Here is a 23,694-nt window from a genome sequence, read left to right on the forward strand (position 1 = left end):
TTGGTTGACATTTTTATTGCGCCCCTTACAAGCTCCATGGGCCAATTATTGCCTTGCGATTGGTGCGTTATCTTCTGCTTCTACATTCCAAAAGACTGGAACGGGATTTGAGAGAAACATTTTCTATTCGTTTGGGAGTTGGTCTTAGTGAGTCACGAGTCCTCTGGACAGATTTAGGTGCTACTTTTAGTTCTAAGGGGCTTTGTCAATTACTCTTAGTCAAAGAAATTAGGAGTCCTAAAGTTATGACTGACATGCCCATTATTTTTAGGGTTATTTGCTAAATTGCCAAGTTCTTCTCGGCCTTAAGATGCTTTGTGTTTTATGGGCTCTGAACCTAACATCATTGGTCTGGAAATCATTCATTACTGTAGGTGTGGTACAAAGATAAACAGATACAAAAAGTACAAGGTTATTGTATTAAATCAAAGCAAATCATGATTGAATTACAAATAGATTGAACATTAATCTCCTCATTGGTTTTGCTCCTTCCAAAGGCTTTTGGGTTTGCAGTGAAGTGGAAGGTTTTGGGTTTGCCATGTGGCTTCAAAGTCTGCTGGGGTATGTTTGCACAGTCTGTCTGTGCTGCTGGGGTATGGTGTCACTTGGAGCAGTCTGTCTGTCCTGCTGGGGTATGGTGTCACTTGGAGCAGTCTGTCTGTGCTGCTCCGGCTGTCTGTGCTGCTGTCTGTGCTGCTGTCTGTGCTGCTGGCGTATGTTTGCACATGGAGCAGTCTGTCTGTGCTTCAGCGGCCGTGAAACACTGGAAGTGACGACTTGAGCTTATCCAGTCTCTTGCTAGTAGCTGTTCTTCCTCTCTCCTGTTGACTAAACATTGAAACACAGCAAACATTCCCAAACCCCTGCTCCAGTCACCGTGAGACGGCCCTATCTCTAACCCCGGAGCCCATTAGCCTACTTTCAGCCATACATTCTTTCCTCTTTATCATTAGGAGGACTCTTTTGTGTGTGTGTGTGTGTGTGTGTGTGTGTGTGTGTGTGTGGGTGTGTGTGTGTGTGTGTGTGTGTGTGTGTGTGTGTGTGTGTGTGTGTGTGTGTGTGTGTGTGTGTGTGTGTGTGTGTGTGTGTGTGTGTGTGTGTGTGTGTGTGTGCACATGTGTCTGAGAGCAGAGGTCAGTGGCAGGTGTGTCTCAGGAAATGACATGACAAACAGCATCTCGTTCCTGCAATGGGTGTTTCTTCTGTGGTTTCTATGGCTGCTAATTGCCATGCAGGTTGAGGTCAAGTTTAAGGGTGAGGAGTTTCTCAGCAAAGCTGTGTGTGTGTGTGTGTGTGTGTGTGTGTGCGCTCATGTTTTACAGGAGTGTAATAAGCCATAAAGGTGTTCTGAAGAAATGACCATGGGAGGGTCGAGGAAAGGGTAGGCTGTACTCTCGGTAGTTAAAGAGACAAAGCAGGGAGAGAGAAGCTCTCTATCTCTCTCTCTGTGTGTGTGTGTGTGTGTGCGCAGACTCTGACAGCATGTCATACAGTAGCCTTTTTAGCTAGGTTGCATTATGAAGCCTCCCCCTCTTTCTCAGTTAGAGGATTTAAAAAATATGCAGGACTGCACAGTAAGGCTGTGTCTAAGCCTTGTGTGTATGTGTGTGTGTTTGTTTGTTTATGTGTATATGAGTGTGTGTTTGTGTGTAAGTGTTTATGGGTGTGTGTATTTTTATATGTGTGGTGTGTGTGTGTGTGTGTGTGTGTGTGGTGTGTGTGTGTGTGTGTGTGTCTCATGGCAGTGCCCCAGCCCTGCCTCTCCTGACAGCCTTCAGTGGAAGAGTGTGAGGGGGACAGATGGCTGCCTGTTTGAGCGGTTTGGACGTGAGAGTCTGCCTGTGCCACACACACACACACACACACACACACACACAGGCCCAGAGGCTTGTTGCCCATCTGAGTGTGAATTGAGGGCTGTTGACTAGCTGAGAAGGCAGTTGCCCAGTGGACTCCTGAGATGATGGACTAAAGTGTACCCACTAAAGTGTACCCACGGCGGTAGGCTGCAGCTCAACACCGCAGCACTGAGTCTGAAAGAGAGGGGTCCGCTGATGCATCATGGAAGGGCAATCTGTAAAAAGATGTCCTTCACGTTCTGTCTGTCCACATTTCTGTCCGCTAATTCCCTCTGCATGTTGTAAAGTGAACGGTTACACGTCTGAATGGATACAAAGCTGGACACAAATATATGAGGTTGAACAAACTCCTTTCATTTGGCAACTCTGCCGCAGTGCCTCTCTTGGCCTGGTCGGTCTCAGGTCTGGTCGGTCTCAGGTCTGGGCCGGAGCTTCAGATGAGCTGAACATTATTTCTGTGGGAGAGTTTCTCTTCCATGTCTGAGGTCTGTATTGTCTCTGGTTGTGGTTTCTTATACTGTGTGTGAGATGAACTAAGGTTCTGTGCTAGCTGCCTGGTTAAAGGTGTATGCTAGCTGCCTGGTTAAGGGTTCTGTGCTAGCTGCCTGGTTAAAGGTGTGAGATGAACTGGGGTGTGCTTGGATGGATATGGGAGTAAGATTAAGATCTGGGGCTCTGTGTTGGCTCTGAGATGAGTAGTGGGGTCTCTGTGCTAGATGCCTGGTTCTGTGTGTGTGCTAGCCACCTAGTTCTCTGTGTGTGCTAGCCATCTCTGTGTGTGTGTGTGTGTGTGTGTGTGTGTGTGTGTGTGTGTGTGTGTGTGTGTCTGTGTAGCTGTCTGGTTCTGTGTGTGTGTAGCTGCCTGGTTCTGTGTGTGTGTACCTCCTTGGTTCTGTATGTGTGTGATTGCCGCCTAGTTAATCTCACTCCCCAGGAGCTGGACTCAGTCAAGGGAAAATATGGCTTTGGTGAGAACGGGCTCTTTCCAACCGCAGATCCCCCCATTGTGTTCGTAGCGATCACTCTCACTGAAGTCTGCTGGTGTTTAAATATAGAGGGCAGGCTGGGAGTAGATCTGCAGTGAGATATTCTAATCATTGAAGAATGTTTCCACAGATTGTAGATTTTCGCGGACATAAAATGAAAGATTAAGCCCTAAATGTATCCCTTTCATGAGTATCTGGCTTGGAATGAAGCTTGACTCTGCATAAGGTAACAGCGGTGGCTTTCTGAAAGTATAGCCTGTCATGGTCTGAGGTCTTTAGAGGAGGTAATTATCCAGAGCAGCCCTACTAATAGAGATGTCCTGGTGAGGGATTGTTAAGTCTGGAGGAAAAGCAGTGTGTCGCCCTGGCGACAGTAAGACCAGTGTGTCGCCCTGACGACAGTAAGAACAGTGCTGCAGGGGAGATTTGGGGTTGTCAGATGTCAGAACTTCCGCAGCTGAAAGAGAACTTCCGATAGCCAGGGAAACTGAAAGAGAACTTCCGCCGCTGAAAGAGAACTTCCGATAGCCAGGGAAACTGAAAGTTTTGAGGTCGTTGACTGATATCTTGTATTGGAAGGAAGCTGGAAGTTCTGGCTGGTTGACAGAGATCTTGCATTAGGCATTAGGCATAACAAATGTTGTGCTGGTTCATTGAGATTAGTGGGGAGGCTGTCTGGAGTATAGCGTTAGCATTGAGAGTTCTGTGCCGGTTCATTGAGATTAGTGGGGAAGCTGACTGGAGTATAGCGTTAGCATTGAGAGTTCTGGGTTGGCAGACTGTCCTGCCTGCAGCTTGACTCTGCTCTCTCAGCCAGGAACCAAATTATAAACAGGCTGCTGCTTGCTGTGTTGCCACAGTAACCGATGATGTCTGAGCAGTTGGCGATCTGTTGGACGTCTGAACTGGTGCACAGATCACACCTGCAGGTCTCAGCAGCCTTTTTAGCCAGTCGTACACACACACACACACACACACACACACACACACACACACACACACATCACAGATGGGCTCAACGGCCTCTTTAACCAGAGTCACACACACACACACACACACACACACACACACACACACATCACACCTGCGGGTCTCATAGGGGGGGGGGGATTGGCTGCCTCTTTAACCAGAGTCACGTTTCACTGTTCATTTGGAGGCCCACATACCACACCCTGCAGGAAGCCTGTTGTTTCAGTCATCACACACACACACACACACACACACACACACACACACACACACACACATACCACACCCTGCTGGAAGCCTGTTGTTTCAGTCATCGGTTGCCTTTTGGGAAAAAAGGAAACGCCATAATTGGCTCTTAGGGTTTTTGTGCAACAGTACAAGCTAGAAAATCTGCTTTACCCATGTAGAGTTTTTGTGTATTTAGTTTTTGAAGCCTCCTTCGCTGTAGACGTGACTATTGAGGTTAAATCCCAACTAGAGTTTTAATCCCAGCTGTCTCAGAGCATCCAGTGGGTTAGTATCCTGAGAGAGAGAGAGAGACAGCTGTGGGTCAGTATCCTGAGAGAGACAGCTGTGGGTCAGTATCCTGAGAGAGAGACAGCTGTGGGTCAGTATCCTGAGAGAGAGACAGCTGTGGGTCAGTATCCTGAGATAGAGACAGCTGTGGGTCAGTATCCTGAGAGAGACAGCTGTGGGTCAGTATCCTGAGAGAGAGACAGCTGTCTCAGCGCCTCCACTGGCTTTGGGTCCTGAGAGAGAGACAGTTGTCTCAGTGCCTCCAGTGGGTTACTATCCTGAGAGAGAGACAGCTGTGGGTCAGTATCCTGAGAGAGAGACAGCTGTGGGTCAGTATCCTGAGAGAGAGACAGCTGTGGGTCAGTCTCCTGAGAGAGAGAGATAGCTGTGGATCAGTATCCTGAGAGAGACAGACAGCTGTGGGTCAGTATCCTGAGAGAGAGACCGCTGTATTAGCATCTCCATTGGGCCTGGCTCTGAGCCCCAGCTCTGCCGCCATCTTGTCCATTTCCTCCAGCTCTCTGCTGATGTCCAGCGCATCTACCTCCTTCTGCAGCAGTGCAGCCCCGGACCTCCACACGGCGCCCCCACTGTGCGCACGCACGTCTGCCTCCTCCTGAGAGGCCGGAGCATCACGGGCGCCCCCACTGTGCGCCCGCACCGGAGCATCACGGGCGCCCCCACACACCTCACCCTGCGACAGCATGGAAGGGCCGGGAGTGCAGGCCGCCCCGTATGCCTGAACGTCGGAGTCCTCTCGCAGCACTGAGGCCGCAGTAGGGCCGGGCGCCCCGTACGCCCACTCCACCACCAGCTGGCACCCCCTGGGCAGGGTGTAGCGCCTTCTGCTGCTGTGGCTACAGCTGGCAAAGTTGCAGATGCCCTGCAACTCCAGGAAGTCCTCCATGCTGGTAGGGGTCTCTACAGCGCGGGGCGCGGGGGAGAGGTGCAGACACTCAGCCAGGTGCCTGATGATGACGCTGGGCTCCGTCAGCTCCCTGCACCTGGGCCCCGCGGGCCCAGAGGAGCTGCAGCCAGGCTCACCTGTGTCTGAGCAGGCTGGGAGTGAGGCATCCTCTGGGCTTACGCTCCCCACTGCCTGTGTCTGGTACGAGGCTCCAAGCACGCTCAGTCCAGTATCCTCCTGCTTCTGTGTGTGGGCATCCATCCCCTTCCTCCTCTGAGCCTGTATACCTGAAGGGCACCTGTGGTGGGTACTTCCGGGTTCCTTTTGTCCACCTGCCCACCTGGCATCCTCTGTGTGGGTTCCCAGCCTCTCTCCACCTGTGCCAGGTGTGCCAGGTGTGCCAGGTGTGCCAGGTGTGTTTTCTAGGATCAGTCTCCATTGGTGGTTCTGCTGGCTGAGCCACACCCCTTTGGAGGCCAGCAGGAAGCCCTCGTTGTCATAGTAACGCTCGGTAACAGTGCTCTCCTCTACGCAGCGGGCTCCTAGCGCCTGTAGCAGCGCTTCGGTCTGTGTTCCCACTTCGAAGGGCAGCACCACACACACACAGATCGGACCTGTGGACCTCGAGGCCTCCTCCTGCTCCACACACACACAGATCGGACCTGTGGACCTCGAGGACTCCTCCTGCTCCACACACACGCTGATGGGTTCTTCAGACCTCGAGGACTCCTGGTGTTTATCCTCAGAGGCTGGACCACTGATCGGCAACATCTGTCAAAGCAAGGGAAATATACTGTTACCTGCTGGGGGGCTCTGCGTGGAGCAGCAGTGACTGTTAGAACACCGTACCGTCATGTCTGACTGGCTGTATGCACTGACTGCCTGTATGCACTGACTGGCTGTATGCACTGTGATCGTATGCACTGTGACCGTATTCACTGTGGCCGTATGCACTAACTGGCTGTAGGCACTGACTAATGAGTATCACTAAAGGCTGGTGTTTTATCTGAAGATAAGCAAAGTGCAGCCATAAACACTAATGGAAAAGCATCACAGAGGCACTGATGTGTAGAGATACACTGACTCAGTTCCCCTATATATGGATCCTTGAGAGCAGCACGTGTCAGTCTGACTCGAAGTACGTGCAGACACACGTGGTGATTTATTTGATTGTTTGGTTTGTAAAGATTACAGCTGAGCAGAGAGTAACTGGAGCTCATATGTCAGAGTGAGTGACAGGAAAACTGAAACGTCCCCAAATTCCTCCTCTGCTGTGGCTATGGGACAAGTTAAGTGTCACAGGCCTCTTACATTTTGTTTTATATCTGTTATCTTAAGTATGCTCTCATAACCTCAGGATTAATACTACACAGTGCTATAAAATGTATAAGGTCCGTTAAGACCCTACATATTTTCTAAGAAATGTGCTATGTTTTTAACTTTTTTAATCTGTGAGAAGACCGTATGAGAAAGTTCCTAATGAAAAAGTTCCTTATAAAAAAACATGCTTCATAGAAGTCTGCCATACTGCCATACCTGAGGACCTGTACAGTAAGTCCTGACTTTATCTAATGCACACAGTGATGTAACACAGAATGGGTGTCAGTGTGTTGCGTTGGACTGTGTCCCTCTAAAGGCTATTTGGTGTGTGTGTGTGTGTGTGTGTGTGTGTGTGGTGTGTTTCTCTCACCTTTTCAGAATGCTGGAAGGATGGTGTGCAGCTTCTCGTTGAGTGAGCCAGGCTGCTGGGTGGTACTGTGTTGAAGTACAGGCTGTTGGCTGCTGGATGGTACTGTGTTGAAGTACGGGCTGCTGGGTGCTGGATGGTGCTGTGTTGAAGTAAAGGATTGTTCTGGGTTTGTCCCTGCTGTGGTCATCTGAAGGGTAGAGATTGCCAGTAGCCCCCTGTCAGTACGGATGATGCATTTGGAACGAGAAGCTAAAGCTAACCTCACCCTACTGCCTGCGCAGATAGGGCAATGTTGCTAGTTACCTCTTTGGTTGCCATGGTAGCTAGGACCTGCATCTGATTCTCAGGCGGCGATTGGCTGTTCCCAGGGAAAGCCAACAAAACACAACCAGCACAAACAAGCCAAACTGAGAGAGTATTTCATTTTTAACTTAACTTTTAACTTGGTTGTTTTGGTGTGTCCCTATGTGTGTTTGTTACTTGCTACAGAGCCTTGAGTCCTCTGTATGTGTGTTGTATTATACATATTGCTATGTGTTCCTCACATGGATGGTTATATGTTATTGGTCTGAGTGGGAGGCTTAAGTTATTAGTGTGATGAGGCTGAGACCCACGCCCCCCCCCCCCCCCATTTGCTCACAGCTGGATCCCTGGATCAACAATTTCCTCTGTGAAACTAACAGTGTGAAGTACCTGTCTCAGAGGTAGTAGACTGATACATATTCATGGAGGGATGGGGCTATGGGGTGACACCCCTTATGCTATGGAGGCTATTTAAAGCGAACTTTTTCAATGGCTGAGCAGATGAGACATAGGTGATTCTTTTGAGTAAAACCTCTGTCTGTCTCCCTTGATGCGCTTCACTGCAAGAAAAAGCCTGTTTCTTGACTGATCATACTCAGACCACCAATCTTTTGGTGCTAAAAAAAAATGCCTTCACTAGTTGGCTCTGTTGGGCTCCTGATCTCCCCTGCGGTGTTGGGCTGCTGATCTCCCCTGCGGTGTTGGGCTCCTGATCTCCCCTGCGGTGTTGGGCTCCTGATCTCCCCTGCGGTGTTGGGCTGCCGATCTCCCCTGCGGTGTTGGGCTGCCGATCTCCCCTGTCTTACCTGCGGCTGGCCACAATAACACTCTAACAGATGTGACCGTAAAGTCTGAGACGGCCTCTAGAGCCCTCTAGTCATGGTGTTGTTAAAGAAGAGGAATGAGAAGAAAAGAGCAGGGGCAAATGCATTATACAGCACGACAGCACAATCGTCTTTTAGTGGGCGCATTATACAGCACGACAGCACAATCGTCTTTTAGTGGGCGCATTATACAGCACGACCGCACAATCGTCTTTTAGTGGGCGCATTATACAGCACCACCGCACAATCGTATTTTAGTGGGCGCATTATACAGCACGACAGAGATAGTCTTTTAGTGGGTGCATTATTGTGTTTGCTGTTTAAGTATTTATAATTCCTCTGTTTTCTCTTCTGTCCCCCTATTTCTCTTTCTCTCTCTCTCCTTCCCTTTCTCTCCCCCTCTATCTCTTTTTCTCTCTCTCTCCTTCCCTTTCTCTCCCCCTCTATCTCTTTTTCTCTCTCTCTCCTTCCCTTTCTCTCGCCCTCTTTCTCTCTCTCGCTCTCTCTCTCTCTCCTTCCCTTTCTCTCTCCCTCCTTCCTCTTGTTTCCCTCTCCCCTCTCCGTCTCTCATAGTTGACTCAGACCAGTGGTGGAGAGGATGTGGGCGTGTCCAGCATCTCTGTGAAGAGTTCAGGGGTGTCAGAAGAGATCCAAACACTATGGGTACACACACACACACACACACACACACACACACATCTCACACACACATCTCACACACTCAACAAGATCCTCTCTCCAAACACCATGGGTACACACACACACATCTCACACACACACATCTCACACACACATCTCACACACCCAACAAGTTCCTCTCTCCAAACACCATGGGTACACACACACATCTCACACACACACATCTCACACACACATCTCACACACCCAACAAGATCCTCTCTCCAAACACCATGGGTACACACACACACACATACACACACACACACACATACACACACACACACACACACACACACATCTCACACACTCAACAAGATCCTCTCTCCAAACACCATGGGCACACACACACACACATACACACACACACACACACACACACACACACACACACACACACATCTCACACACTCAACAAGATCCTCTCTCCAAACACCATGGGTACACACACACACACACACACACACACACACACACACACACACACACACACACAGAACTCACACACTCAACAGGATCCTCTCTCCAAACACCATGGGTACACACACATCTCACACACTCCGCACGATACTCTCTCCAAACACCATGGCTACACACACATCTCACACACTCCACAGGATCCTCTCTCTTATATGAGTTGCAGTTGAAATCTGCCTTTTAATATTTACTGAAGATGCATGTTGGTCGCTGAGACATAATCATCAGTATATCCTGTTTGTCTACTCGGCTGATGTTCTTGTGTTTTAATCATCTGTGAGAGTAAAGTGCCTTTAAAGTAGACACTGTTTCAGATGCAGACTTGTGTTTTAGTCATCTGTGAGAGTAAAGTGCCTTTAAAGTAGACACTGTTTCAGTGGCAGCCTTGTGTTTTAATCATCTGTGAGAGTAAAGTGCCTTTAAAGTAGACACTGTTTCAGATGCAGACTTGTGTTTTAATCATCTGTGAGAGTAGTGCCTTTAAAGTAGACACTGTTTCAGATGCAGACTTGTGTTTTAATCATCTGTGAGAGTAAAGTGCCTTTAAAGTAGACACTGTTTCAGTGGCAGCCTTGTGCCTTTAAACCCAGTCCTTAACCTCGGTCAGCGTCAGCAGCAGTGGGGATTAGAGAGGAGGGGAAGTGGCAGATCTGGAACTGTGTCTGCCCTGTCCTCAAGTGGAGGTTAGCAGGTTTGTGGGACAGCTGTGTGTGTGTGTGTGTGTGTGTGTGTGTGTGTGTGTGTGTGTGTGTGTGTGTGTGTGTGTGTGTGTGCCTGTGTGAGTGTGTGTGTGTGTGTGTGTGTGTGTGTGTGTGTGCGCCCTCCTTTACTGCTGCTCTGTCAGTAGATTCCTCTCCACCCGTTGTCACATTGCTGAGGCTGCTCTTTCAGATCTTGAGCTGAATATGCCTCTCTCATCTTTTACTACACCTTCCATCCCATAATAACAGCAACCTTAAGGAGTTCCCCAGGCAACTGCCTACTGCACCCTCCCTCAGCCCACGTGGTGGTGTTAGACGATGTTTCTCTTTATGGCGTGAGGCGGCGTTTCTTTGTGGCGGGAGACGGCGTTTCTCTTTGTCGCGTGAGACGGCGTTTCTCTTTGTGCCGTGAGACGGCGTTTCTCTTTGTGGCGTGAGACGGCGTTTCATTGTGGCGTGAGACAGCGTTTGTCTTTGGGGTGTGAGACGGCGTTTCTCTTTGTGGCGTAAGACGGCGTTTCTCTTTGTGGGATGATGCAGCGTTTCTCTTTGTGGCGTGAGACGGCGTTTCTCTTTGTGGCGTGAGACGGCGTTTCTCTTTGTGGCGTAAGACGGCGTTTCTCTTTGTGGCGTGAGACAGCGTTTGTCTTTGTGGCGTGAGACGGCGTTTCTCTTTGTGGCGTGAGACGGCGTTTCTCTTTGTGGCGTGAGACGGCGTTTCTCTTTGTGGTGTGAGACGGCGTTTCTCTTTGTGGCGTGAGACGGCGTTTCTCTTTGTGGCGTGAGACGGCGTTTCTCTTTGTGGCGTGAGACGGCGTTTTTCTTTGTCTGGGACTGTGGGCCCCTTCAGCTCTACTGCTAGAGCAAGGTGCTCACGCTGAGGTCATGAGTCTGAGTCTCAGGGAGCCCATATACTCAATGCTCAATGCATACCTTACCTGTACTGCAAGGGGCATTGTGCAGAAGTATGCTCAATGCATACCTTACCTGTACTGCAAGGGGCATTGTGCAGAAGTATGCTAAATGTATTCTAACTAAAAATATGGTAATTGTGGGTGTGGATATACAGTAATATGGTAATAAAATGGAGGGATAGTAGTTTAGTGAATATGTTAATGAGTATGGGTAGTGGTGCAGTGAATATGTTAATGAGGACGAGTGTTGATGTAGTGAATATGTTAATGAGAAATATAGTAAATATGATAATAATATGGTCTCGGTTTGTGTGTGTGAGTGACGAGAACCAATGGGAAGAAGTGTCAGAGTGACGGGCACCAATGGGAGGAGGTCTGGGTTTGATGAGGTGGTAGTATATGTTCCATGTTTCTGAGGCCAAAGGGTTGGTGTGGTGATGCACTGTGTGTGTTCCAGGTGTGCCAATCAATGCAGGACAAACCCAGCTGGCACACAGACGCGTCCGATGCCCCTGGGACCTGCTCCTTGTCCACGCATGCCTGGGTTAGAGTTATGGGACATTTAGAGGACATGTTAGGGTTAGAGGACATTTAGAGGACATGTTAGGGTTCGAGGACATTTAGAGGACATGTTAGGGTTAGTGGACATTTAGAGGACATGTTAGGGTTAGAGGACATTTATAGGACATGTTAGGGTTCGAGGACATTTAGAGGACATGTTAGGGTTAGTGGACATTTAGAGGACATGTTAGGGTTAGAGGACATTTAGAGGACATGTTAGGGTTAGAGGACATTTATAGGACATGTTAGGGTTAGTGGACATTTAGAGGACATGTTAGGGTTAGAGGACATTTATAGGACATGTTAGGGTTAGTGGACATTTAGAGGACATGTTAGGGTTAGGGTTAGAGGACATGCCTGGGTTGGACACATCATTGACTGGGAGCTTTAACTGACAACATCTCTCTCTCTCTCTCTCTCTCTGTTTTTTCTCCCATTTATAGAACATGGGCAAGTTGCAGAAACCTTCACGCAAAATGTGTTTTAGATTTCTATGGCCAAGTGTTCTAGATTACAGCGGCTAACACTGCCATTATTGGATTTCGTCAATGTAGTTTCTGCAAGAAAGGGATTGATGGTGGTGTTGTTTTGATATAGTAGATGTGTCACTGTGGAAAAAGCGTAGGTGTATTGTGTGTGTGTGTGTGTGTGTGTGTGTGTGTGTGTGTGTGTGTGTGTGTGTGTGTGTGTGTGTGTGTTAGGGAGGAGGTCCTGCCTAATTGTTTCTTAATGAGAAGTGGCTGGCAGTCTGTATGTAGGGCAGAGCCAGTAAGGCACTGAAGCCTGCAGGGAAAAACCTGCTCAGGCTCTCACACATGGATAAGCACTCCCTCTGCTGGACACTTTTATACATTACATGTGCTCCTGCCGACAAGGTGGTTGCTCATATGTGTGCTGTACAATATTTATGATTGCATGAAGTCACATGCAGATGCAGTGACCTATAAGACACAGTCTGAGTTATGGGAAGCCACACGCTGTTTATTGTTTTGATTTCTGATTTGTTTTACTATTCACATTTATACAATAATATATAAGAAATTTGACATTGGGATTTGTAATTTGAATGTAGAACTACACCATATAACTTACATAGTCTCCTCTCTCTCTTTCTTTCTTTCTTTCTCTCTCTCTGTCTCTTTGTGTGCGTGTGCGTGTGTGTGTGCGTGTGTGTGTGTGTGTGTGTGTGTGTGTGCGTGTGTGTGTGTGTGTCTGTGTCTGTGTCTGTGTGTGTGTGTGTGTGTGTGTGTTGCAGGTCTTGTGTATGATGATGATGTCTGAGGTGCTGGGCTGAGAGCATGTACAGGAGGAATGGGCTCCCCGCCAGCGTCAGCATCACCTCCGCCTCTCCAGATGTGAGTGTAAACATACACACACACACACACACACACACACACACACACACACACACACACACACACACTCACACTCACACTCACACTCACACTCACACTCACACTCACACACTCACACTCAACACCTGTCCAGACGTGAGTATACACTTACTCTTAGTAGCAACACTTTACACTTTACACAAGTTGAGCACATTTCACTACTCCAGCTGTAGGGATGGCGTAAGCAATCTACTGATCAGTGAGCACTTCTACCTGGAAGCATCACAAACGTCTACAGGTGTTCATGACTTTGCACACTATAAATCTGTGGTCCTGTGTCCCTGTACCTTAGATAGCAGTGACTGGAGTGGGGGGTCCTCTCCCTTAGATAGCAGTGACTGGAGAGAGAGGGGTCCTCTCCCTTAGATAGCAGTGACTGGAGAGAGAGGGGTCCTCTCCCTTAGATAGCAGTGACTGGAGAGAGAGGGGTCCTGTACCCCTGGGAGGAACATCCAGTAAGCCTATGAAGATGTAAACTCACCGTGTCAGGAGTCACTTTGCGTTAGAGCGTCTGCCAAACCCATGAGGGTCATAGAAACAGTGCTGTCCAGGCCTCAGACAGGAGAAGGCCTCGTGTCTACCGTTGATCTTGGCCGTGTCTGGGCCGCAGCACGTCGCTTCAGATGAATCATCATTCGATTTGGATGGGCCCACTGGCAGCACATGTCTGCCGTGTCTCCAGCTCTCTTAATATGGCGTCTGATGGCTCCAGACAGGGAGATGATGGATCGCAGGTTCTTCCCCTCAGCATCTGTCAGCAGCCTTTAGCTCCGATCACACGCGTCTCAAGTGCACGCCGCTGAAGAATAATGCCCATGGAGGACTTAATATGTCAGGCTTGTGGAATAATGCCGCCATGGAGAGCTTAATATGTCAGTGTGAGGAATCGAACAACGATGGAGAGTTTAATGAGATACTTTCAGGCTAGAGGCCTTTATATGTTACTGTGAGGACAAGCGCAGTGCTAGAGGCCTTTACATGTTACTGTGAGGACAAGCGCAGTGCTAGAGGCCTTTACGTGTTACTGTGAGGACTAGCGCAGTGCTAGAGGCCTTTATATGTGACTGTGAGGGATAAGGTGCGGGGGAGAGTTTAATGTTATACAATGAGTATGACGATAGATAGGGGTTTATATGTTACTGTGAGGAATAAGGTGTGGGGGAGAGTTTAATGTTATACAATGAGGATGACGATTGATAGGAGTTTATATGCTAGTTTAATGTGTTCCATTGAGGAGTATGTTTAAGACGCTGTTAGAGGGGTTACCTGTCAGTTTTTAGGAATCAGGCAGGGATGGAGATTTTATGTTTAACTTCTGCAGTGATCGAGGCTTCATATTTTACTTCGGCAGTGATCGAGGCTTTATGTTTTACTTATGCAGTGATCGAGGCTTCATTATTTTACTTATGCAGTGATCGAGGCTTCATATTTTACTTATGCAGTGATCGAGGCGTTATGTTTTACTTCTGCAGTGATCGAGGCTTTATGTTTTACTTCGGCAGTGATCGAGGCTTTATGTTTTACTTACCCAGTGATCGAGGCTTCATATTTTACTTCTGCAGTGATCGAGGCGTTATGTTTTACTTCTGCAGTGATCGAGGCTTCATGTTTTACTTCTGCAGTGATCGAGGCTTCATTATTTTACTTCTGCAGTGATCGAGGCTTCATTATTTTACTTCTGCAGTGATCGAGGCGTTATGTTTTACTTCTGCAGTGATCGAGGCTTCATGTTTTACTTCTGCAGTGATCGAGGCTTTATATTTTACTTCTGCAGTGATCGAGGCTTCATGTTTTACTTACGCAGTGATCGAGGCGTTATGTTTTACTTCTGCAGTGATCGAGGCTTTATATTTTACTTCTGCAGTGATCGAGGCTTCATGTTTTACTTCTGCAGTGATCGAGGCTTCATGTTTTACTTCTGCAGTGATCGAGGCTTTATATTTTACTTCTGCAGTGATCGAGGCTTCATGTTTTACTTACGCAGTGATCGAGGCGTTATGTTTTACTTCTGCAGTGATCGAGGCTTTATGTTTTACTTCTGCAGTGATCGAGGCTTCATGTTTTACTTACGCAGTGATCGAGGCTTTATATTTTACTTCTGCAGTGATCGAGGCTTCATTATTTTACTTCGGCAGTGATCGAGGCTTTATGTTTTACTTATGCAGTGATCGAGGCTTCATTATTTTACTTATGCAGTGATCGAGGCTTCATGTTTTACTTCTGCAGTGATCGAGGCTTTATATTTTACTTACGCAGTGATTATGTGTCCCTGTGAAGAGTAATTCCACAATCGAGGGTTTCATGTGTCAGTCTATGGGCCGCATTGGAGAGTTTTATTTCTCACAAGGCGCATTGTGCGTTCTGGTGTGTGTGGGTGTGTGTGCGCGCGCGCTACGTGCGTGCGTGTGCTACGTGCATGTGTGTGCGTGTGTAGATGAGGTTGCATTAGACATCGGCAGGGAGCTTTCGACTCATCCATCCTGACAGCTCCTGTCCCCTCTCATTATGCCAGGCTCCCCTTCCCTCCAGACACACACACACACACACACACACACACACACACACACACACACACACACACGAACACACACACACGCACGCACATCTCAGTTATGGCACAGTGACTGCTCTGTTACAGTTACAGCCCAGATGTGGCCCAGTTATGTCCCAGTTACAGCTCACTCATTACGCTTTGCAGGCAATGGAGTTTGTCATGCCTCTTAAGGAAGTGGATAGTGTCAATGCCCTGGTGATAACCCTAGGATTTACACTAGTCATGACTGCGGCAATGTATTGGTAATAAGAGTGGTCATGCCTATGTAATAACAGTGGTAATGTGCTGGTAATGACCGTGGTAATAACAGTTGGCAATAACATGTAATAACAGTTGGTAATAACAGTTGTAATGCACTAATTACGACAGTGGCAAAGTCTTGGTAAGGGCAGTGGTAATTCATAATGAAAAGCACTTTTAGTGCAGTGCATAAAAGCCTTTCATCTGCTCTTGAGACTGTCAGTCATGTGATAATTACTTATGAAATAATAAATACATGTGCATGTATAATTAAACATCTGTCTGCATGGTGCATATTTTCTGTCTAATCTTTAGTATCGCCCCCTCATAGTCATACTCATTCACTCTCTCTCACTCTCACTCTACACTATTTATAATTCCTCTGTTTTCTCTTCTCTCCCCCTCTATCTCTTTCTCTCTCTCTCCTTCCCTTTCTCTCACCCTCTTTCTCTCCTTCCCTTTCTCTCCCCCTCTATCTCTTTCTCTCTCTCTCTCCTTCCCTTTCTCTCGCCCTCTTTCTCTCTCTCTCTCTCTCCTTTCCTTTCTCTCGCCCTCTCTCTCTCTCTCTTTCACTCCATCAGGACAGCAGCAGTTCTGAGTCTCTGGATGGGCGGAGCCTGGACTCTGCTAAGAGTTATGACGCTGTTGTGTTTGACGTGCTGAAGGTGACTCCTGAGGAGTTTGCTGTGAGTAAACGCATACTTGTATACTTCACATCAATCTGCCCCAAAGCCGCATACTCAGGATCATTCTGTACTAAAGCTGCATACTTAACATCATTCTGTACTAAAGCTGCATACTCAACATCCGTTTGTACTAAAGCAGCATATTTAACATCAGTCTGCACTAAATCCACACACACACACACACACACACACACACACACACACACACACACACACACACACACACACACACACTCATACTCCACATCAATCAGAGAGTGTCTAACATCCTTTCTCAAGAACAGATTAAAGAGCCACTGCATGTTTGTGCATTTCTTCTCCACCATATCTTAATTTCAGATCCATTGTAATATGTTGTTCACAGATTCAGGTTTCTCCTTAATAGTTTTGTTTTCTCTCTTCTCTGACAGAGCCAGATTACTCTGATGGATGCTCCAGTGTTCAGGGCCATCCAGCCAGAGGTGAGTATGCTGTAGAGAATGGTGAACATACTCGTGCATACTTAAACATACTCAAATAGACTCATACTTGTGCCAGAGGTGAGTATGCTATAGAGTGTGGTGAACATTACTTGTCAGATCCTCTTTCAGAGGCAAAGGCGTGGCACTAGAGGATGGTCAATGTGTCAGGCCCGCCTTCAAGATAACAGTTAGAGACCTGCGATGCCCATCGCCTCCTGACGAGCACTGAACCCATAATGCAGTGCGCTAAAAAGAAGTACGGAACAGATTTGTGCTTTGTACAGGAAGGAAGCATCTATTCCTTGTTCCACATTGAGGGGGAATTATGTATCAGGTCCGTTTCACATGGACATGGAAGGATGCTTTGCATATGTTTTCTACTCAGAAATGAAGTATGCACAACATACTGCATGGAGTGTGTTTTCGAGCTTTACAGCGTTGGAGTGTGTGTGTTGGAGCTTTAGAGCGTTGGCATGTGTGTGTTGGAGCTTTAGAGCAGGCATACCACTGAATCTGCTGCTGTGTGTCAGAGGGGGATTTCTCAGTGGTAGTAAACCTCACAGCTGTATACTACTGATGTCCTTATGCAGCCTGAACCCATGAAGACCCCCCCCCCACACACACACACACACAATCTCACTCACTCACACACAGACGCACACACAGACGCACACACAGACGCACACAAAGTCTCACTCACTCACAAACACACACACATACAATTAAGCACACCCCCTCCAGCTGGGCCAAACATCCTGTTCCTTCACCCCATATTCCCACATCACCCATCTCACCAGAGGCCCCATTTCTTACTGACCGCTTCACTCACTGACCAGTCATCTCACTGACCGCTCTACTCACTGACCAGTCATCTTACTGACCGCTCCACTCACTGACCAGCCAGATACTGACCAGTCATCTCACTGACCAGTCATCTTACTGACGCTCTACTTACTGACCAGCCAGATACTGACCAGTCATCTTACTGACCGCTCTACTTACTGACAAGGCATTTACTAACCACTCCACCAACTCACCAGTTACTTACTGACCAGTCTCTTATTGACCACACCACTTACTGACCAGCTACTTACTCACTGCTCTGCATACTGAGGGCTGGCTTACTGAAGGCTGTGACCGTGATGTAATGTTGTCTAAGTAGCAACAACATCCTGGGTATAAGGTAATGTCTGCGATTTTCGTTTTACGAGCTGCGAAGGGAAAATAACCCGTCCCTTCTTCAGACACTCAGACACAAGGCTCGGTCCAGCAGCATGCAGACGGTGCCCAGAGTGGTGATCCAGCGCTCCACTGAAGGGGCTCGCCTTGGACATGCCTGCTTGTGTCACTTCAGGATTTAAAATGGTCTGGTAAACATGACCTCGTCAGAGCCAGATAGGAGAGAGGGAGAGAGGGAGAGAGGGAGAGAGGGAGAGAGGGAGAGGGGGGGGGGGGTGGTGAGAGAGTCTGCACTATGGACTGGAGTTATCATTACAAGCGGATGTAGCATTTTTCTCCATGATCCAATTATCTCTGCTCTTAAAAACACATCCTGTCAGGAAAGCTGTCCTCTACATGGGATTCCAAGTCTTTCCCATCAGCTGTGTGTGTGTGTGTGTGTGGGGGTCTATGTGCTGGTGGTGTGGTGAGGTGGTGCGTGCGTGCGTAAGTGCGTGCGTGCGTGCGTGTGTGTGTGTGTGTGTGTGTGTTGGTCTGTGGGTCTATGTGCTGAGGTGGTGTGTCCGATCAGCTGTGTGTGTGTGTGTGGGGGTCTATGTGCTGGTGGTGTGGTGAGGTGGTGTGTCCGATCAGCTGCGTGCGTGCGTGCGTGCGTGCGTGCGTGCGTGCGCGTGTGTGTGTGTGTGTGTGTGTGTGTGTGTGTGTTGGTCTGTGGGTCTATGTGCTGAGGTGGTGTGTCCGATCAGCTGTGTGTGTGTGTGTGTGTGTGGGGGTCTATGTGCTGGTGGTGTGGTGAGGTGGTGTGTCCGATCAGCTGCGTGCGTGCGTGCGTGCGTGCGTGCGTGCGTGCGTGTGTGTGCGTGTGTGTGTGTGTGTGTGTTGGTCTGTGGGTCTATGGGTCTATGTGCTGAGGTGGTGTGTCCGATCAGCTGTGTGTGTGTGTGTGGGGGGGTCTATGTGCTGAGGTGGTGTGGTGTGACCTGTAGTTGTTTTTATTTTCAAGCAGAATTGAATAACTGATTAAACGCAGGATAATTGTCAGGCTGGTTTGTACCCAAGCATGCAGTTAGAGGAGGCTGTATCCCAGCATGCAGTTAGAGGAGGCTGTATCCAAACATGCAGTTAGAGGAGGCTGTATCCAAACATGCAGTTAGAGGAGGCTGTATCCCAGCATGCAGTTAGAGGAGGCTGTATCCCAGCATGCAGTTAGAGGAGGCTGTATCCCAGCATGCAGTTAGAGGAGGCTGTATCCAAACATGCAGTTAGAGGAGGCTGTATCCCAGCATGCAGTTAGAGGAGGCTGCTCTGCTGACCTACTGCCAGACGCCAGTGCACCCGATGGTGGAAATGATGAAATGCCTGGGAATGACAAGCTGCTGCTCTAGACTGGAATTACTTTAATGAAAGATTTAAGAGTGAAAGTCTGTGCTACGTACATAAGGTGCTTTTCTGCCCGTGACACCTTCAGGGACAGAAGAACATAAAAAGGGAATGATGAGCCCCCCCTCCTCCCCCATGCACCACTCTCTTTGAAGGGTGGTGATTCCTCTTCTGGGGGGGGGGGGGGTGTTGGGGGGGGTGGATATTCAGCGATGATCGATGTAGTAGTTTTTCTGATGTCAGAAAGTGTTCCAGCTCCTGTTGCTGCCGTGTTAAAGAATGTGTCTTTGGGGAAGCATAAAACAATCTGTATTTACAGCTGTGTGTGTGTGTGTGTGTGTGTGTGTGTGTGTGTGTGTGTGTGTGTGTGTGTGTGTGTGTGTGTGTGTGTGTGTGTGTGTGTGTGTGTGTGTGTGTGTGTGTGTGTGTGTGTGTGTGTGTGTGTGTGTGTGTGTGTGTGTGTGTGTGTGTGTGTCTCAGACTCTCCCAGCTTGTGTAAAGTCACTGCTAGATGTGCTTTTAAATCTTCTTTACTGCCCAGAGTGTGTGTGTGTGTGTGTGTGTGTGATGATATTGTCTTGTGATGCCATCAGGAGTGGTCCATTCCGCTTGCACTCAGAAAGCTTCCTGCTCGTGTGTTTCACACAAACTGGTTACATCAGTCACACGTCTGGGTGTGTCTCTGATGTGAAATCCCTACGAGCTGTTCAGTAAATGTTCAGTTGAGGTGTGTGTGTGTGGTGGTGGTGGTGTGGTGTCTGATGTTATAGCTGTAAGGAAAGGTTCAGTTAGGGCGTGTGTGTGTGTGTGTGTGTGGTGTGGTGTCTGATGTTATAGCTGTAAGGAAAGGTTCAGTTAGGGTGTGTGTGTGTGGTGTCTGTCTGATCAGCAGTTGAACCCATATGGCAAATTAGAAAGGTGTGTGTGTGTGTGTGTGTGTGGTGTGGTGTCTGATGTTATAGCTGTAAGGAAAGGTTCAGTTAGGGCAGTGTGTGCGTGTGGAAGGAAAGGTTCAGTTAGGGCGCTTCCATTAGAGGCTAAGTGGAAATATGCCCAGTATAAATAGTAATATTTCTGCAGTTAAATGTCATCCAGTTAGAGATGTTGTTTTGCTTCCTGCCAGAGGAAATGTTTTTTTTTTTTTTCTCTTTCATTATTTTTTGAAAGGTTTAATTTGTTGTTGAGTAGTTTGGAGAACAGGATCGTAGAGGCATGGATGAGTGTGTGTGTGTGTGTGTGTGTGTGTGTGTGTGTGTCTGTGTGTGTGTCTGTGTGTGTGTGCAGGATTGAAGGGACATGGAAAAGTTGAAAAATTTCTGAAAGCAGAGCTCATTCTTCTCTGTGTGTGTGTGTGTGTGTGTGTGTGTGTGTGATCATCGAGAGGGTGACAAACCACCGCTTCCTACTGCTGTAGCGTTCAGGGCCGTGTTCAGGAACCGCTCATGAGGGTGTGTAGACAGAACCTTTCACAGAGCACTCTTCCACAGACACACACGCACACACGCACACACAAATACTCTCTCTCACACACACACACACAGACACACACACGCACACGCACACACATCTGCTGGCTTTTATGGCGTAGCTGGATGCTACTCCTGGCTCTTTCCAGGGTAATTTATTGAGAGCACATTTCTGAGGGCAGAAGTGGGAGTCCATCTGGGGGTCAAACACGCTTTAGATGATGCTCAAGCATTTCTGCAGGACGGACGGGTTCTATCTTTAGATGATCCGCAAGCATTTCTGCAGGACGGATGGGTTCTATCTTAGTTAACAGCTTTAAACCAGAGGTCCGTGGTTGTTGTGATGTTCTGAATGCTCCAATGTGGTGAAACAGGCACTGGGACTTTAGAATGGAAACTGATGTCGCACACAGGGATGCCCTCGCCGGTCTCTCTCTAGATTCCCCAGATGATTCAGGTGTGTGCGTGCGTGCGTTCGTGCGTGCGTGCGTGCGTGCGTGCGTGCGTCCTTACTTCCTGGGGGTCCCTCTTTGTCTGTTTTGGAAGTGAAACTCTTACTCCATCAGTAATGTATTTATTGTGGCTGTATGAGATTCTAGTTAAATGAGTCTGACTGGAGACTGGAGACGTGGTTAAAACAGCTCCTAAGGGTTACTGCTGGGGACTCACCTGTGTGTGTGTGTGTGTGTGTGTGTGTGTGTGTGTGTGTGTGTGTGTGTCTGTGTGTGTGTTTTCCAGGAGCTGACCAGCTGTGGGTGGAATAAAAAAGAGAAGCACATTCTGGCTCCTAACGTGGTGGCCTTCACACGCAGGTTCAACCAGGTGAGTCCAGTTCAGTTTGGCATCTCTGAGCACAACACATGACAAAGGACACCTCCACACACACACACACACACACATGACAAAGGACACCTCCACACACAGACACACACATGACAAAGGACACCTCCACACACACACACACATGCAGGCAGTAAGGGTCAACTCCATAACGTATAGTCAACTTCAGAACGTATGGTCAACTTCACACATACGGTCAACTCCACACGTGCCGTCAACTCCACACGGCTTAACCAGGTTAGTTCAGTTCAGTTCAGTGCATCAAAACACAACACATGCAGTAAAGGGAATGTATGGTCAACTCCACAACGTATGGGCAACTCCACAACGTATGGTCAACTCCACACACGGCTTAACCAGGTTAGTTCAGTTCAGTGCATCGAAACACAACACAACACATGCAGTCAGTACAGAGACAAAGGACACCTCTAATCACATATGCGAACAGTACTGGGGACACAACACAGGCAGTCAGTACAGAGACCAAGCTCAGCTGAACATGCAAGTTCAACCGGGTGCCACTGAACGCCACATGTGGGACGGTCCACTTCTACAGTCCAGCCGCGTGACGTCACTGAGATGGAGGAGAACCAGGTACAGCTGCCTGTAAGCCCACGTCTGTCTGCAGGTAATGAGGGAGTTCAGAGGGTAACGGCTGGGAAACGGTCCCCGCAGCTCCAGGCGCCGAGTCCAAGCCTGGGCTGGAGTCCAGAGGACACGGGGTGTGTGTGTGTGGAGGCTGACCCTGCACCAAGGACAACAGCGCCGAGGCCAGGCTAAATGAGCCGCTCTCTCCAAAGCCAGTATATTAAAAAGGAGAGGAAATGAAAACTCTTTCAGGAGTGATCAGGATGGGGAAGAAAGGAGAAAAAAAAGAAAAGCGAAAGAGAACAAGTAACAAAGGTCCGCTGTGGCCCTCTGCATTGGGTAGATCCTGAAGAGGGAATACCCTGATCCGTTTAAAAATGAGGGACTATGCCTGCCTGAACATTAGATCATTTAAAGTGAAGACTTTGCTTGGAAAACATTGCAATTCTGCATGTTGTAAACAGACTGCTGCCATTTCCCAAATGAGCAGTAAATAGTTGACAAAGAATGTTCCTGATGATGTTATGGCCTTATTTTGGATGAATAGCTGATATTTTTTAGTCATCTTTTACACAGGAAAAGATGTTAAAATCCTTGTGCCATTGGTTGGGGACTTCCTCCCACTGTCACATGCAAGTACTCATACCCAACAACAACCTAACCTAACCAATATACCAACTGCCCAACCATAGATCCTGAGCAGCACCCCCACCCCACCCCCCTCCATACTCATGATGGGTAAGGACACATGCCACTACCAGAGACCGCAACAGATACACCTCGATAAGATTTCACATACGTCAGTGTTAGTTCAGCTTAATTCACATCCCCAAGTAGTCTGCAAACGCCTTAGCTGCAAACACTGGCTCGCTTTGAGTGACCGTCCTCGAAAAACCAAAATCCAACAGAAGTGTTGTGGTTGATTTAGCTACAAAGCCTTTTAGATCCATTTCCACTGTGTTGTGTATGCTTGCCAACCTCGTTCCCTTGCTTCCGCTACCAATTCCACATACTTGAACTTCTTCCTTTCAAAGGCTTCCTCAATTACATCTTTAAAGAGAATCATTAAGTCAACAAAGTAAACAATACGCTCATACTCAGAATACAACACCATGTCTGATCTCATAGCAGTTACAACAATACGCTGTGGAAGTTGTAGTTGTCTTCTGACATCAGCCAGCAATCTCCATGCTTTGTATTGTGGAATTGTACCACCTGTCTAAACCCACAGGTGTTTTTTTTTTTTTTAAACAATAGGAGGAGTCACCTCACCACCAATATAAAATCTCTTACACTCTTACACTTTCTAGGTTTCACTTTCATCTCTACCTATTTCAGACTCATCTGTCTTTCAGCTTGACTGACAGCAGTTGTGTTGTCATGTCATCCATATAAATCATCCAAAGTGCTGCCAGGATGTGGTGTAGGTACTTGTGTTAAAGCACAACTGAATATCCTTAAAATATGCCCTGACTAACACTGAAATCTTCTCTGAGACCTGAACGTAACTGATTGCCTTCC

At 48.0% G+C, this 23,694-nt stretch overlaps 2 protein-coding genes across 4 annotated transcripts in view; both read left to right on the forward strand.

Moving 5' to 3' along the window:
* zbtb34 (zinc finger and BTB domain containing 34) overlaps window positions 1–9,944 on the forward strand; it is a 34,490-nt gene extending 24,546 nt beyond the window's left edge. Inside the window, exon 3 of the transcript XR_006152504.1 lies at window positions 9,914–9,944. The gene's annotated coding sequence lies outside the window, so the exon portion shown is untranslated. The remainder of the gene's footprint in view (window positions 1–9,913) is intronic.
* The window catches only part of ralgps1 (Ral GEF with PH domain and SH3 binding motif 1), a 150,379-nt gene that overhangs the window by 4,436 nt on the left and 122,249 nt on the right, over window positions 1–23,694 (forward strand). For 2 of the 3 annotated variants that reach the window (XM_031570904.1, XM_031570906.1), the window contains exons 2-6: window positions 8,628–8,717; window positions 12,641–12,740; window positions 16,155–16,259; window positions 16,670–16,720; window positions 21,484–21,567. In XM_031570904.1, the coding sequence (XP_031426764.1) occupies window positions 12,684–12,740; window positions 16,155–16,259; window positions 16,670–16,720; window positions 21,484–21,567 (297 nt within the window). In that variant the 5' untranslated portion in view covers window positions 8,628–8,717; window positions 12,641–12,683. The remainder of the gene's footprint in view (window positions 1–8,627; window positions 8,718–12,640; window positions 12,741–16,154; window positions 16,260–16,669; window positions 16,721–21,483; window positions 21,568–23,694) is intronic. The other variant, XM_031570905.1, reaches the window with a different exon arrangement.

This window comes from Clupea harengus, chromosome 7 (assembly GCF_900700415.2).
Source record: "Clupea harengus chromosome 7, Ch_v2.0.2, whole genome shotgun sequence".
Classification (NCBI taxonomy): Eukaryota; Metazoa; Chordata; class Actinopteri; order Clupeiformes; family Clupeidae; genus Clupea; species Clupea harengus.